The sequence below is a fragment of the Oreochromis niloticus genome, linkage group LG11 (genome assembly GCF_001858045.2).
Source record: "Oreochromis niloticus isolate F11D_XX linkage group LG11, O_niloticus_UMD_NMBU, whole genome shotgun sequence".
NCBI classification, from domain to species: domain Eukaryota; kingdom Metazoa; phylum Chordata; class Actinopteri; order Cichliformes; family Cichlidae; genus Oreochromis; species Oreochromis niloticus.
In genome coordinates this window covers 24,503,938-24,520,261 of record NC_031976.2, presented here as the reverse complement: position 1 = coordinate 24,520,261, position 16,324 = coordinate 24,503,938, and the positions used below count along the sequence as shown (strand labels likewise).

Below are 16,324 nucleotides of genomic sequence, written 5' to 3'. Positions count from 1 at the left end.
ACAGTGCAGCACACCTGCCAGTTATTATCAGACTCTGTACAAATTCCACCTGTTTCAGCAGAAGCTGAATATACTGAAGCTTGTCCTAAAATCTGAGCTCATATTAATGCCAGCTATGGCATTAATAAATGATCAGTCATCAGACATCCTAGCAGTTTTATAGAACTGGATGGTCATTATTCACTTTCTGAGTATATCAGCCTGGTCTTACATAAAGAGGAAAATTACTCTATTGTGTAAAACTGAGAACAGCATTAAAGACAGCCTGTTATTTTTATCTTATTCAACAAAACAGAAGATACAAAGTATGCAAAGTAAAGCAAAGTATTCATTGCATTGCAACGGTAAACAAACAACTTACTGTAATCACATCCTGTTAGATTAAAGAATGAAACAGAGCGAGTGTCGCACCCTGAGCCCACTCACATCTGTGTGTTTGTGAGTCTGAGCTTTGGGGCTTTTTTTCTTTATTTAACCATCTCCATTTCAATAATCAGACATTGTTTGGAAAAACTGAACACAGAACATAATTAAGTTATGTGTAGATTAGACTCCAATGATTTATCATAGCACAAACGTTTAAAAGGGTCTAGATGCTGGTTGTGGTGAAGATGAAGATGAAGGCTTTGATGTGGCTCTGAGGGACCAGGATGAGACTGAGATGGGAGGAGGCAGGTCGCATGAATGAAAGTCAGAAAGAAAGAAGAGCACTTAGGATCTAACGGAGGTTGATTGTCTCGTAGAAGAAAACCAACAAAATGACTTGATTAGAGTAATGATGTCAGGAGTGAGTTTGACAGCATGGGGAAAATGAATAATGAAAGTGAAAAAGTTAATATAATTGTGGTTTACAGTGGAACTTCAAAGTTTTATCTAAATAGTTGATTGACTTTTTAGTCAAAACAGGCTCACCCTATTTTAACAATAGGATTTTTTTTCAGAGTAAACAACAAAAATCCAACATTTCAAAAAGGTTTCTCTTCAGCTCATTCATCTTATTGCAATGGAAAGACTTTATAGTCAATCATAAGTGAATCATTAGAGCTAACATAGCTCTGTTCTGACTCCTTGGCAAAAATGAGTGTGAAGCAGAGCCATTCAGAGCTGTACAAGAAATCAGTACAGAATGATTTGTATTAATTTCCCACAAAGGTGAATCTGAATGTTTCTGCAGACGTAGTTTTCAACAAAAATACTGAATCATCCTTTTAATGACTTCTTAACTTCTCCTCCTCAGAATGAAAACAATGAAGAACATAAAAGTGGACTCAAGTTCTTAGTAAATACATTTTAGAAAAGAATAAATATTACTGATTTTTCTTTTTTTACTTTATTTATCACAACAATTAGTTGGCGAAGGTTTTGCAAGAAAGTGTTCAGAAAATTAATACTTGTGTTAAGTGTGGAAAAAGGTCCAAGTAATTAAAATAATGGTAAGGAGTTTCCATGCAAATTTCATTAAAGAACGAAAGAGTTTCATTAAAGAGTTTCATTTTTATACCTTGTCTTTATAGACACGGCATGTATCTGTATGTATATGCATTCCCAATAAACTTTTAAAAAGAGTGCCTTTTGTATGATTGCTTCTGTCAAAAAAAAAAAAAGCGATACAAGTATCAATTTTTTTCCAGCCTGTATTAAGGCCACCAAACTGAGCACCATTTTAGGTCAGTGGATGGGTAAGAGGCCGCATGCTGCTCGATCACGCTTGATCCACATCCCTTTCCCATCTTTCGCTCTCTCCATACTTTCCTGTCCTTCTTTAACGTCACTGTCCAACAGCCAAAAAAGACCGTCATGTTATTGCAGCTTATTGGGAGAATATTTTTAATCTGCAGATGCAACCCTGCAATTTGTGTACCACATTTCCCTGCAGTTTGATCCATTCATCTATCAATTTTCTTCTGCTTATCAAGTTGAGGGTCAGTTGCCTGTAGAATATCCCAGCTATCATGAGGCAAGAGGGTGCCTTGGAGGTACGCCCTGGAAATGTCACTGATTTGTTACAGCGCAAACATACAGAGACGGACAACCATTCATATTTACAGCTATGGCTGTGAATCCCCTTTAAAAATCACCATTTAATGTTAACATGCATGTGTCTGGATTGTGGGAGAAAGCCAGAGTATCCAGAGAGAACCCACACAGGTATGGGGGAGAGCATGCAAACTCCAAACAGTTGAAATTTTCTACCATAGACATCAAAATATCTAATCTAGATGGATTAATCTTACAGATTCAAAAAAACTATAATGATCAAACGATTGTATTGAAAGCTGAGCTGTAGTCTTTGAATGTTACTCCACTAATCTTGTCTTTGAAGCTCATACAGCAATAACAAGTCAGAACATATAGCTTTGGTATTCTGAAACTGCTTATCTTTTTTAATGTTTTCATGCGCGGCATCTTAAATGCACTTTTTATTTAATGCACTTTGGTCAATTGATGTAATTACGTGATTTTGGCTTTTATATTTATATTATATGTCATGATTCTGGGTCATTTTGACCCAGCTTTTTCTGTTTCTGTTTTGTTTTTCTAAATTATGATTTGTTTGGGGTTTTGAGTTGTGCTGGTTTGATTTTGTATTAAGGGTTATTCTTGGTTTTTCATGCTGTAGCCGACCGGCTACAACGACTGGTTTCCGGTCTTCCCTGGCTTCTGGACTCGCTTCACCCACTCATACAGAATTTCTTTCTAAATGAGCTTCATCTTCACCCCCCAGCCGCTACCGCTTACCAACCCAGCTCGGCAAAGGATGTGCTGCCCAGCCCGCCGGACTTGGAGCTGCCCGGCCCATTGGAGACATCACCGAGGAGGAAGCGACGGCCACGCCACCGGCGCATCACCCCATAGCCGGACTCCAGGATGTCAAAGCAGCCGGCTGTGGTGAGTGAAAAAGACACTTTTTCTGTTTCTTCGGACCATGGGACTATTCATTCTGGGGCTATGTTTTTTGTATCAGCTGCCCAGCCTGAAGCTCAGTTAGCTGCCCAGCCATCCCCAGTTTAGCCTCCTGAAGCTCAGTCGACCTCCGTTCATTCTCCTGCAGCTCAGTCGACCTCAGTTCACACCCCTGTGTTGCCAGTACCTCAGCCATTAGCACGGCCTCTACCTCAGCCATTAGCTCCGTTCCCTGCTCAGCAGCCATTAGCTCCGTCCCCTGCTCAGCAGTTCAGTTGTCAGCTCAGGTTGCAGCTCCACTGTCTATTCGGCCACCATCTACACCCACTCATTTTCAGGAGGGGGATAGGCCTACACAAACTTTTGTTGCTCCTCAAGACCTGGCCAACTTAGAGACTCTTACTCTCTCCAGGGCCTCCCCAGAGGCTGAAGATCAGCATTCAGTTAACTCTGGACCCCTGGACACGAAGAAGCCAGTGCAACCTGTTTTTCCTGGGAGCTCAACAGGGTCATCTCAGCAATTGGTCCATGCTGAGAGTTCAGAGGAGTTAACTCTGCCACCTCCGTTCTACGCTGGAAGCTCTAGTGAGCTCATTCGGCCAGCTAAGGACTGCATCCTGCTGTTACTGCCTGAACAGAACCACTGTCCTGCGCAGCTCCAACCAGCTTCGTCCCTGCCAGAGGTCCCCGCACCTGCTGGTTCTGTTCTGTACCTGCCAGAGGTCTCCATGCCTGCTGGTTCTGTTCTGTCTCCACCAGTGGTCCCCGCACCTGCTGGTTCTGTTCTGTCTCCGCCAGAGGTTTCCACACCTGCTGGTCCTGTCTCGTCACTGCCAGAGGTCTCCTTACCTACTGGCCCTGAGCCTGTCTCCGGTGGAGGGCCCGAGGGGCCCGTTCAGCAGCCTGTCTCTGCTGGAGGACCCGAGGGGCCTGTTCAGCTGCCGGTCCCCACTGGAGGGCCCGAGGAGCCGCTTCAGCCATCCGTCATTGATGAAGGAGAGGAGGAATTGCTTCAGCACCTTGTGGCCGCTGACGGCTCTGAATCCAATCTGCCACCTCCTGCGTTGCGTGCAGTGCCTTCAACAGGACCTCCACGCCATCGCCTGCAGCGCCACCACCCGCAGCTGCCGCCTGGTTCCGCAGCTGCCACGCTGCCGCCTCGCCTGGTTCTGGATCACCTCACCTCTGCCAGCCACTTTCCAGGCCTCTAGCTGGACGTCATCGCCGTCGAGGGCTGCCCCCTGAACGAGGTCGCCGCCACCACTGCCTCCCACGTGGTCGGCCTCCAGACATATATACGTCACGATTCTGGGTCATTTTGACCCAGCTTTTTCTGTTTCGGTTTTGTTTTTCTAAATTATGATTTGTTTGGGGTTTTGAGTTGTGCTGGTTTGATTTTGTGTTAAGGGTTATTCTTGGTTTTGTTCTCTTTACATTATTTGGTGTTCTGGCTAGAGATGAACCGATCCGATATTACGTATCGGTATCGGTCCGATACTGACGTAAATTAGGGGAGACCGGGGATAGTTGTAACATTTTTGACATTTCTGTCTGTAAATTGGAGCTCTTATAAGGTAGTGGATTCAAAATGTAATGCAAAGTATTTACATGTCTCTGCTATTAAATAGTGCAGCTATTTTCTCTGCAGCACAATTACCCATTGCATGGTATGGTCTCAAACACAAAGAGTGAAATGTTACAATTAACCCCATAGTCTGGGTTAGTTGTAACATGTCCTGGGGTGAAATGTAACACAATGAAATAAGGGTACTAACAAAACATTAACATGTAATCTTTGGTTATTCAACACATGAATGGACTTAGAGCCATTTATGTAGTTATCTGTGTGTGTGACAGAATGCAGAAATCTAGCTTTTGAACATATTCCAACCCCCCAAAAAGACAAATTATGGAATTTTCTGCAACTGAATATTTCATTAATTTTGGTTGGTCTTCCTTGAGTTTGGCCTCATTGGCTCAGTGGGCATTGTAAACTACAACTCTTGCACCAACTTTTGAACATAACAATGAAGCTGGAAAAATGTAGTTGTGCACCAGCATCGCAATTCCATTACTTTTTATCATGGCTTACCTTGGTGTGGTTTGCAAAGTGCTTCAGAAAGATGAGGAAATCTGTTTCTTGCACCTATCCTGATTTATTTCCACTACCAATACTTCCTACTGGTCCATCTCTGACACAGTGGTCTGCATAATGTATGTGTGGGAACACAAACAGTGGAGGAATTGTGTTGCCAATGGCATTAACCGCATATACAAAGGTGACCAGTGAACCTCTCTCTGCTGATGTCGTTGCCCCAACTTGTTTAATATAAGTTAAAGTAATAGTGTGGTAAGTTGTAACATCTGCATTATTGTTACAACTAACCCAGACTGTTGCTGTTACAACTGACCCAGACTCCTATAGCCATGAACTAGCTAAGATTACAGCCAACGGCTAAAACATTAGCACTAAAGACCTACACAGAATATATCCCCATAGACATACAAATAACATAATTTAAGTTTGATGAGTTTAACTGCAAAGCAGATAATGCTATTAGAAATTGAAATAAAGTAGAAAAACTTACTTTTTGGCATACAAATTACTTTTTTTCGTGTTAAATTGTCTGTGTTTGACAAAATGTGCTGATTTTTCACACGTGATATCAGAACTGAATTGGGCATGCACAGGATGAGTCACATCATTTGAAACTTAGCCCTGATTGGAGAAATTAGAAGTGTTACAACTGACCCACGTTACAACTATCCCCGGTTTCCCCTGGATCGGATATCGGAGGGAAATAAAAAAATGTAATCCGATCCACTAAATATCAAAAAAGCACCTCAAAAAACTTGCGACACGGCGTAACTCGGCTCATAACCGTAGCACGTAGGAGCAGTGTGCTCACGTGATAGAGCGGCTGTGTGTATTTGTAGCCTCGCTACCAATCCGGCATTTCATCTCCGAGGAAGTGATCCCAGAGAGAAGTAAAGCAAGTGTGTAAGTTCATCTCTGAATGTTTGTAAAGCATTCCCACGTTTAGCTTAACAACCGATATATGGAGCGACTGCCTCCCCCTCCCTCCGTCTCCTGCTGCTACTTCAATCATGAAACTGATCAATGATCAGCTGATCGGCTTTTCTGTCTCATGTCCGTCTCTCTTCTTTGTTTTTGGCCCACTTTGCACCAGAAAGAGGAAACCAGCGGCTGAACAACAGCAGCACGTTTAAGCTTGATAAGCTGTTGTTAGAATGTATTTAATATTACTTTCTACACCAGGATCTTTTTCTACGTAGCTGACGGCTGGTGACTGTGCAGGGGCGGATCTAGCAAAGTTTAGCCAGGGGGGCCGATAGGGCATTAAAAGGGAAAAGGGGGCACAAAGACATACTTTTCTTTCTTATTCTCATTTAAAATGTCTAGCTTTTAATAAATAATTATCTGAATCTTACACCCAAAGTTTTAATCTGATGTAAAATGTATAGAAATCCATTACTGTATATAGTAACGATTGAGTCTAATATACCCTAGTAAGCTATAGTACTTTTTCCTTTGGGAAGGTACCATCTGTGCAGTCTGCAATTCTGTTGAAGAAAGACGTTGAATCTATTTAATTATTCTTGAAAAATAATTGATTTCTGTGCATTTTTTTTCACACTGCATCAAATTAAAGTTGATTACATTGATTAAGCATCATGAGGCAGAGGGTGGGGGGTGGTTCCCTATTTTTTTTTTTTTTTTGCTGGGAGTTTTAGAACCCTATTAGTTAGGTTTCTTACTCTTTAAAATACCAGAATAGGGAGGATGGAGTAGGTTTAAGTTTATTAGATTGATCAGTGTTGCTGAACTATGAAATATTTTGGGTGCAGTGTATTTTTTGCATACAGGTATAACAGAATAGCTTTAGTGTTTGTTTTTTTTAAACTTGAGTATCAACTTATACAAAAAGCAGCAAGATATTAAAAAACAGTTTTATTGATTAAAAAACACACTATATCGGATTCATATCGGTATCGGCAGATATCCAAATTTATGATATCGGTATCGGTATCGGACATAAAAAAGTGGTATCGTGCCATCTCTAGTTCTGGCCTTTAGCTTAAGCCACCGTCTTCTCTGTTTTATATTCTTTCTGTCTACCTCTCAGTGTCAAGTTTGCGTTTTTGGGAATTGTTTCTTATTTCCTGTTTTATTTTGATTTATTTTATTTATTTCAAACGTTTGTCAGTCGAAAGACTTTGAATCTGCTCATTGTGTGCCTTGTTCTGAACCTGCCTGTAAAATTATTAAGCTGCCTCCTCCAAAGACTGTGTTTAGCTAATCAGAGCTAACTTTTCCTGAGACTGCGTTTTCTCTCCCTGAGCTAACCTTTTTAAAGAATTTTGCTTCCCAAGAGACTTTGTCTATACCCGTAAAAACCCCTGAGCCTACCTCTCTGCCTGTTCCTGCACCCAGGGCGGTTCAGACATATCCTTCACCCATCCAGTTCCCCAGGTGAGGGTGGCTAGGGTCCAGCTGGTCCTTGCTCCCAGGGCAGCTGGGTCCCCCGCACCTGTGCCTGTTCCTCAGGTGAGGGTGGCTGGGACTCAACCAGTCCCTGCTCCCAGTGCGACTCACAAGAGCATCCCTCACTCTCTCACCTGTTGCTGCACACGTCTGGGCCTTTGGTCATGTCATGGCAAGCCTGCACAGGGTAAACGCCACACCTCACTATTAGTTGCTTCACTTTAGTTTGCTTTGCGGTCACTAATTTAAATATATTCTACTTATTGTCCAATATTGTTTCTTTATTAATTATTTTTATTACACCTTCCAGTGTTCATATGGCGTGCACACATATTAACACTGCAAGCTCAAAGTTCTGTTTTATGTTATATTAATACATCTTTCTTTGTTTGAGTTACCTGGGATTTGGCTTCTCCTTCCTGGCTGGCAAAAGGTGTGGCAAAGGGCTGGGAGTACTGAAGTACCACTGGCAAATTTTGCAGTTTGCAAATTTTGCAACGCCGCTTAATCCGAAGTCTGGGCCTGGGTGAGCGGCTGATAGCTTTACAAGCAGGGCCACTATTGCTTCCCTGGACTACATTTACAGAAGTGCTGCTGCTTTGCCTTTTTGCTTTCCTGTTGCTTTTTGTCTGGTGTTGTCTTTTTGCTTTGCTTCTCTTTTTGCCTTGTTTTGCCTTCTTGTTTGATCTGTCTGCAACACTCTGGTTCAAGTTTTTAGAATGGTGTTTGAACCATATGTGAACAATACAGAAAAATGTTCATTTTAATGGATTGAATTATTCTGCTAGAGCAGTTTGTATGTTTAGCAACTTAGAATATTACTGTGAAGTTAAAATACTCTAAACCGAAAATTTTATTTCCTTTGTGTTTGTGTGTGCATTTGGTTTGTGGATGTTTAGTAAATTTGCATGTTTTGTGTTACTCCAGTGAAAGGAGGCCCTTTTTCTAGCTGCAGATCACCAATGTGTTTCTGATGTAAGGTTAACCACAGAGGGTGTATTTGATTTTTGTTTTGGATACATTAATAACTTGTGTTTCTCTTATTCAGAAGCTACATAAGTTTAGTTTGTTTAGTTAGAGTTCATTCCTTCCTGTGTGTCAACCACTGTTTTGAAGATTTTATCACAAACTGTAACAGTCATGCTGTTCCTGTTTTCGGTCTGTGTATCTCTGTAGTAAAATATAGTCCTCAAGGTAGTTTTGTGTGACATGTTCAAATGCCCATGCGATTTTTTTTTCTCTCAATGCAAAGTCAGTCTTTACAGATGTGTCTTTACAGTTAGGACAATCCAAACAAAGGCTGAATTCAAAGCTGTTTTTTGTCTGCTGAAAAAAGGAAGTGTATATAATACCCCTTCCTTTTTTCTTTTTTTCTTTTCTTTTTTTTAAGTCCGTCACATGCAAACGCCCAAATCTGCCAAATATAAATGTGCTCTTAACATCTAACCAACATTACCATGCCTACCAGTCAATATTTATTTTTAAACAGACTTCAACTTCCTTCAAATAAAGTGCAATGAAAGAATAAACATTTTTACACCTCCAACTGCTTCATTTACATAATAGAAAATGTACAGTGTCATACACACACACACCTTCTGTTACACACCATCTGTTATATGTAGCATCATGATCTTGGAGGAACGCTGTCTCACTTCACTGTGTATTGTTCCACTGCACATGGCTAAAATTGCAATAAAGCCACTTGACTTGAAAATGGAATAGGCCAAGCCCGACATCCTCAAATTGCTCTCCCATCAACAAACTGCAATTTGATTGAATTATTGCATGCACTACAATACATTTTTCTTAAGTCGCAGTAAAGCAAAGTGTTAACAGCTCAGTATTTATCCCAGATCACCCTGATTTGTCCACATGAGGTCCCTGTTGAGCAAAACATGAAAGGTGGCAGAGAGGAGTAACTTAACACGTGCTCTACTTTCTCTTACATGCCCTAATATTTCAGCCTAGTCTTTAGGTTTTAGTTTCAGACTGAACCAAAACAGTTACGGATCAGATTCTTTGAAACTGTATGATTCTTTGACTTCTTCTTAAAAGCTGACATACTGAAGGATCCTCTTTGATTTGTAAACTTCCTTTTCTTTTTCTGGATTGTTAGTTCCTGTTGTTGAGCGCAATGAAAACTTGCAACGGACCATCTCGCCTGCTGGTTCAGCTAATGTGCATTACATTTTTACCAGGTAAGACCCAGTTTTATGTTTTTATGCAACTTTATCTAAAATGCTCATGCTATGGTACAAATAACCGATATGGAAAAGAAATAGAAAAAACTTATAAAAGACTTGCATAAGATTTGGCTTACTTCATATAGTGAATCATATAAGGCTTATATGATTTACTCATGAAAGTGGGCGCTTTCTCATTACTTTCATATATTGTTTTAGTAAGTATCCAAAACATACAAGTTTCATTTATATAATTTTTCAAGGGATCTTATATCTGTTTTCACTCTTGTATGCTTTTCATACAAGTTTCACACAAGAAGACAGATACAAACTTTATAAGATTTATATATATGTTTTCCATATGGGAACATACTGAAAATAAAGAATAAATATCAGTTTAAAACCGGATTTCTTTCTATTTTCGTCTCTTTCATCTCACTATTCTGTTGTCATTTACCTTTTGGCAGTTTTTGTGGCACAAAGGGTCGAAGTCTCACCTGAAGTGACTGGATACGTTGGAGATGATGTCACCTTGCATTGTCAGTTAATCCAAGGACCAACACATACCAATATAACTCAGGTTCAGTGGGCTCTTCAGGATGAAGAAGGAACAGGAAAAAAGAAAGTCACTCTCATTGTTTTCAACACGATGTTTGGAGTGAATATTTCTGAGAGCCCACTGAAGGAGAGAGTGGCGTTTGATAAACATTCGTTGGTAATTAATGCTCTAGAAATGAAAGATGCAGGATCCTATACCTGCATCATTTCCACTTTTCCCAGTGGGGCATTTGAAGGAACCACCAAACTTGTTGTTGAAGGTAAGAATTTAAACTGCTTTTATAGACTGAGCTGCCAAAACAATATTAGGTGTTATATATTAGGTATTATTTATTAGATACAATCTTCAAAAATTCACTGACACAAACCAAACATTTAGTTTAAATAACTTTTTTTCTGTTTAATGCCCCACTCATTTTAATATTAAAGAAATTGGATAAGCATCTAATATTATTCAAGTTTAAAATATCCACATGTTGTTCTTTATGTTGTAAAACATGAAAGCAGCATGTAAATACAAAATTGAAGCTGGGAGTTTTTGTCAGACTTGTTCAATGCTACTTTCCCTTCCTTGTAATATGTGTCATGTAACTCTTTTAAGACAGAAGACAAATATGCTCAAAGTATAAGTTTTGAAAATGTATTATCAAATGGTTAGAATTACAAATTAATTTTACATGGGGTCATGGACCTCCATCTCTCCACACGGCTCAGAGAGACACACGATGCCTCACCCTATAGCAGTAAACACTTTACTGGTCAAAAAGTTGGGGGGAAGACTTTAGACCCAATGTCCGGCTCACGTTTTATCGTCTGCACTTCACCATCTCTTGTTCTCCAGTCACCCATTTAGATCAATCCCAAACACCAAAATTTATAGACCCCTAAGAGGGGTCTTATCTCTTGTGTCTGCTAGTATCAGAGTGTAACAGTCTAAATCCAAACTACTCTACAATACATATCTGTGTGCACTAAAGGATAAAGCGTAAATGTGTGATACAAACTATGAGGTAATTACGAAATATAAAGTAATGAGGTATAAAGCATTAAAGATAAAATACATTCTAACATAATTTAGTTACATTATGTTATGTTCATTGTGGACTGTAATCATACTTTATTCTGACAGAAAATATGGCATTATCAGTGGGGGCAGCTCTTAGAGTAGCTGCTGTCCTGTTGCTGTTAGCAATCCTGATGGCCGTGGTTTTTCTTGTCAGTATTAGAAGGTGAGTGCATGTTTTTGCGTAATATTTGTATTTTTGATATATCTATTGGGTCAAAGAGATTGAGGTCCCATGGCTCATCAATCCTCATCCAGCCTTTTTATGGTTAAAGTTATACAGAGTGCTAAAAAAACAGTTCATTTAAACGTGATTTTGCTAATACTTAATGATGCTTAATACTATCCATCCCTCCTCTTCAGATTCTCCTTATCAGGGTCATTGGAGGGGTTCAGTCAACCATTCACACTCGCATTTACAACTATCTGTAATTTAGAATTACTAAATAAGATAATGACTCTAACACCTCGAATGATCAAGAGTAAACCTAATCAATATGATGAATAAGAATATGTACCCACAAAAGGTTGAATCTGTTCATCTGAACGTAGCATTTTCAGTGGCAGAAACGTTTCATCACTCTGGGAAACTGCAGACTGTTCTTAAGGTAGTTTTATTGCTTTGTGCCATTTCAAAGACCAAACAATCAGCAAATTAATCGAATTGTAAATAAAGACCTAGTTTCTTTTCTATATCACCAAATTAATAAAAGGAAGACTATTTTATTGCATAAAATTTACTGATTCTGACTGGTGGGTTTTTGAAATGTTCAGTTGGTAGTTGGGGCCAATCAGCAGCTGCCAGGTCAAAGCCAGTCTAAAACAGCTTCCCAATCAGGAGAACCTGCAGAGACTCTTAAAGGCACAGAATACACATACACAACACAGTCCAGACATACCCTCCTGAGGACAAGGAAAAAAGAATCTTCCCATTGAACTTTTTTGGAGCTAAAAGAAGCCACCCAAGCGCATGAGCTATCACTGGAGCCCAGGATGTCCTCTATTTACTACACCAGGTCTTAGTATGGTAGCTCAAATACGTCAAAAGATAGAGACCAAAAATAAAGATCCATTACAAAGGATATAAATGACTAGGCTTGTTCTCAGGAGGACACTGACACACTGACCAAATATGGCCAGGGCCATAACACCCCTTAAAATGATTTTTCATTTTAGTACCCTTATTTCAAATGCTTTCAAATGCAAATGCTTCATTTAAATCATAGAAAATGGAAAAGCGTTAGCCCAACATGCTCAAGATCCTCTTGCACAAATTGGGATTTGGCTGAATGCAAAGGCATAAGCATTACTTTTATCAGCATATTATTTTTTTACCTTCTCACATGGCAGTAAAAAGAACCTCACTATTTATCAGAGATCACCCTGATTTGACCACATGAGGTCTCTGTTGGGCACAATAAGATAGGGGGAAGAGAGGAGGAGAAGAGGAGCAATCATGCTCATTCCTCAGAGCTAACAGTCACTGTTTAAGGGTTTGGGGAAGAAAAAATAAAATTCCAGTAAGAGTTTTGACAGACGAGAAATTGGTTACGTTTCATTTTAGTATTCTTATTTTCCTCTGATTGATTATTTCTGTCACTAGTTAGCTAACAAAACCTAGCCGCAAGTTCTTCTTAACCGCAACCAACCAACCAACCTGAGGACATAACATTCTGCTCTGACAGAAGATGGTGCTATACATGTTCTCAAAATATAAACTTTAAGCACTTATTTCTTAAATCAATTTCATCATTTGACACATTTATTCTTTTAAACCAAGCTTGATTTTTTTCATTTTTTTTGGATTCAAATAAACAGATCCAACCTATCAGACAAAAAGTGCACTCATAGCTCAAATTGTGCACCTGTAATGAATTAACAAAGACATGAAAATAATAAAATGATAACACTTTACCTCAGACACACAGCTAAACTCTGCTCTGGCTCACTCAGCTCTCTGAAATGATTTCTCTGCCTCCTCAGATATGATCCCAGCACTGCTAGAGTTCAAACTGCCCCTGACATCCTGAAGTATGTACAAATGCAACGGCGATACAACTTCATCTCTTGGCTCAACAAAGACATTTTACCTGCTGCTGCCTTCTCCTGAGAATTGGATGAAACCAGAATCTTTCTTCCTTTTCTAGTTTAGGAACATCAGGCAAACTCATCATCGCTTCATGTCAACTTAATTTTTTTCTTTTTCAGAGTCCATTTATTGAGGACAAATTTTTCATTTGGAAGTACTGACATCTGCTGGTCATTCGATGTAAAGCAGCCCAACTGTGATATTACATGCGGCCTAACTTGTTTCTTCTTCTGCTAGTGTAGAAACCAGTGTTAAGAAGCAGAAATTCCAAAGCAGCATGCAAGATTAATAATCCCTGTACCGGCTTAAGAGTTGGCAGCCAGAATCTCTGTGAATTTTAGTAGGCTACTGCTCATCCTTTGTCCCTAACGTTGCTGACGGAGCAGGAAGTAGGGAGCTGCTGAAATTGAGGAAGCACTGCTAGTCCGACTGATTTGCTGTTAGAGAAACAAGGAGAATGTGGGTTTCGAAACAGCCACTGAACTAATGACTTGGACAGGATATTGGACTCTGTGGTGACTGATTACTTGCTTTGCTGGAGCCTTTAGTTTCTTTTTTGTATTCTTTTTTTTAGAATACCACCTTTTTACTCAGAGGTATCTCAGAGATATTATTATTCATAAAGTTAAATAAACATCTATTATATTACCAAAATTCTTTATTATTGGCTGAAAATGGCAAGTGGTAGAAGAATTTTTCAAACCATTCCTTTGGGGAAAGGAGGAATTAAGCACCATGACCTCACCACACTGTGGTATGAAAAAGTGATAAAGTGATTGCGCCCTTCTTGATTTGCTCTTTTTCTGTATGTTTGTCACACTTATGTAAATATTAGACAAAGATAAAACAAGTAAACGTAAAATGCAGTTTCTAAATAAAGGTGTTTATTGTTAAGGAGGGAAAAAGTCCAATCACTTTTTCACTGTGTGAAAAAAACAGCTGGAGACATGGGTTAAAATAAGAGCTCATTCATAAGTGATTTGTCGTTATGGAATTGTTCTTTTATTTGTTTTATTTTATTGTTACAATAAGTGATGGTTGGAAAAAAAAAAGTTTTACACTTCTTACTGTGACTAGCAGGAGCTTTTATTTTGAAGATCTACAGGAGGTTGTGCGTTAACATGCCGTGTTGCCACGAGTAACTGGAAAAAAAGAAAAGCCGATGATATCTTAATTAGCAGCAGAAACTGTCTTGGTTACTGAAGCAAATCTTCATAAAAGTTGTTAAAAAAAAAACTGTTCCAGAAGTAATTGGCCAATATCTCAATGGTGAGATGAATGTTAGGGAGAGCTGCTGAAATCAAAATTAGTGCCAGCTAAATTAAGGGTGTTTCACATGACTGGATCAGGTCTTTTATTGAGCTATGAGGTCATTGGAAAAAGGTCCAGTGAATCCACCGGATGGTGAGCCTCCCAGTGTGAACTCCAGGATCCAGATCAGCACAACCAGTCAGACAGCGAGTGATTTTTCTGGCTTCTGGTAAGATTCCACCAGTTATCCTGACTGGTAACAGTTGATAGACAAAAAGAATGCACTTCAGCCCAGGTTGTAATGTCTGTTTTGAAGCTGTAATCTGTTGATTAAAAAAAAGTCACAATTAACTGAAATTCCTGTGTGATGTGATTATTTGCACTCATATTCAGCTCCTCCCCAAACCTGGAGTGAGGTGCATTTACCTAAGAATTGGTTACATTTCACATCTTTGGAAAGCTGAGTTCAATTTCTCTAGCTGCGTCAAGGTATGTTTACTGCCACACTTACTGAAACAAACCAGCTCATCTACCCAGTGATGCTTGACTATAAGATGAACAGCCGCAAGGAGCAGACATCCCAAATCCTACAATTGGCTCGACAAAGCTGGACTAAAAGACAGCACAGAGGCACCAATTATAGCAGCACAGGAACAAGCTCTCAGCACAAGATTGATAGAGGCTGGGGTCTACCACACCAGGCAAGCACATAACAGCAGGGTGTAAGATGCTAGCAGGCAGGGCATACATGGAACGCCATAACCAAGCAGCCAGCATAGTATACTGAGTATGGCCTGGAAGTCCCAAGCTCAAATTGGGACACAGCCCCTACAGCAAGAGGGGATTTATTTTTTATTTATTTTGTATATTTTCCCTGTGTCATTTCTCATTATAGCACATAACTTAATTTATGGACACCTATGGTTTGATTTCTTTGCATGTGTGGATTGGGTGGGTTGTTACCAACATCTGGTGAAAATTTTATGTCAGTGGCACCTACTTTGAAAATTGGTAGCGTGTTCAATACTTATTTTACACGCTGTTTGTGTGCGTGTTTTCTTATGTTTATCTTCTATGATCAAAAAAAAAACTGCAAGCAGACTGGCAGTCAACACTGAGCATGATAAAGTCACATGCAAATTCCAACCGCCATACCACAAGCTTACAGCAGACAATTCAACCACTAGTGTGAACACATTCAGTTTGACACCACAAAACTGAATGTCACCAGCTTTGATCGTCAGGCTGCTGCTGTTTTCTCTCCGTATATGTCTCTGTGGTGAAGCTCATCCTTGCATAAGTTTTGTGTGACATGTTAATGTCCCTGTGCACATTTCTTTTCAATGTAGTTTCAGACTATACATATGTACATAGTTACAACAACCAAAATGAAAGTTAAGTTTAGAGATATATGCTGCAACATTTAGTGCTGAAAAAAGAGAAGGAAGTGGCACTATGCATGATCAGGTATGTCATGAAATGGGAGTATTATAGTTGTTTAGAGGTGTTACTACCACCTAGTGGTAACTAAGCATAATGTCCTTTTGTAGAGGAAGTCGTCTTCAGGGAGTAGTGTGCTCGCTTACTTCAGTGGAAAATTGTAATCTGATGACAATCTCTTCAATCCTGGTGTTAAAGTCCTATGGGGTTAGAACGATGCCACCTTAAAACGAAACTGAAAAAAATAATGAAACTGAAAAAAAATATTGTAACTGAAATAAATGTACTGAAAAATGTTGTATTGAAAGTGAAAAAAAATGATAGTG

General features: G+C 39.5%; 1 protein-coding gene across 1 annotated transcript; it reads left to right on the top strand.

Annotated features, from left to right (window-relative positions):
- The first annotated feature begins 9,326 nt into the window (after window positions 1-9,326).
- Window positions 9,327-14,915, top strand: LOC106098627 (nectin-1). Its single transcript, XM_025911172.1, has 3 exons — window positions 9,327-9,612; window positions 10,065-10,415; window positions 13,202-14,915. Exons 1-3 carry the CDS (start codon window positions 9,549-9,551, stop codon window positions 13,246-13,248), a joined length of 462 nt encoding a protein of 153 aa, XP_025766957.1. The 5' UTR covers window positions 9,327-9,548; the 3' UTR covers window positions 13,249-14,915.
- The last annotated feature ends 1,409 nt before the right edge of the window (window positions 14,916-16,324 follow it).

Excerpts from the sequence above, each read along its gene's own strand:
- LOC106098627 (XM_025911172.1), top strand. The coding sequence starts at position 9,549 with ATGAAAACTTGCAACGGACCATCTCGCCTGCTGGTTCAGCTAATGTGC. Across the intron at positions 9,613-10,064 it reads GTGCATTACATTTTTACCAG|TTTTTGTGGCACAAAGGGTC; the intron begins GTAAGACCCAGT and ends ACCTTTTGGCAG. Across the intron at positions 10,416-13,201 it reads CACCAAACTTGTTGTTGAAG|ATATGATCCCAGCACTGCTA; the intron begins GTAAGAATTTAA and ends CTGCCTCCTCAG.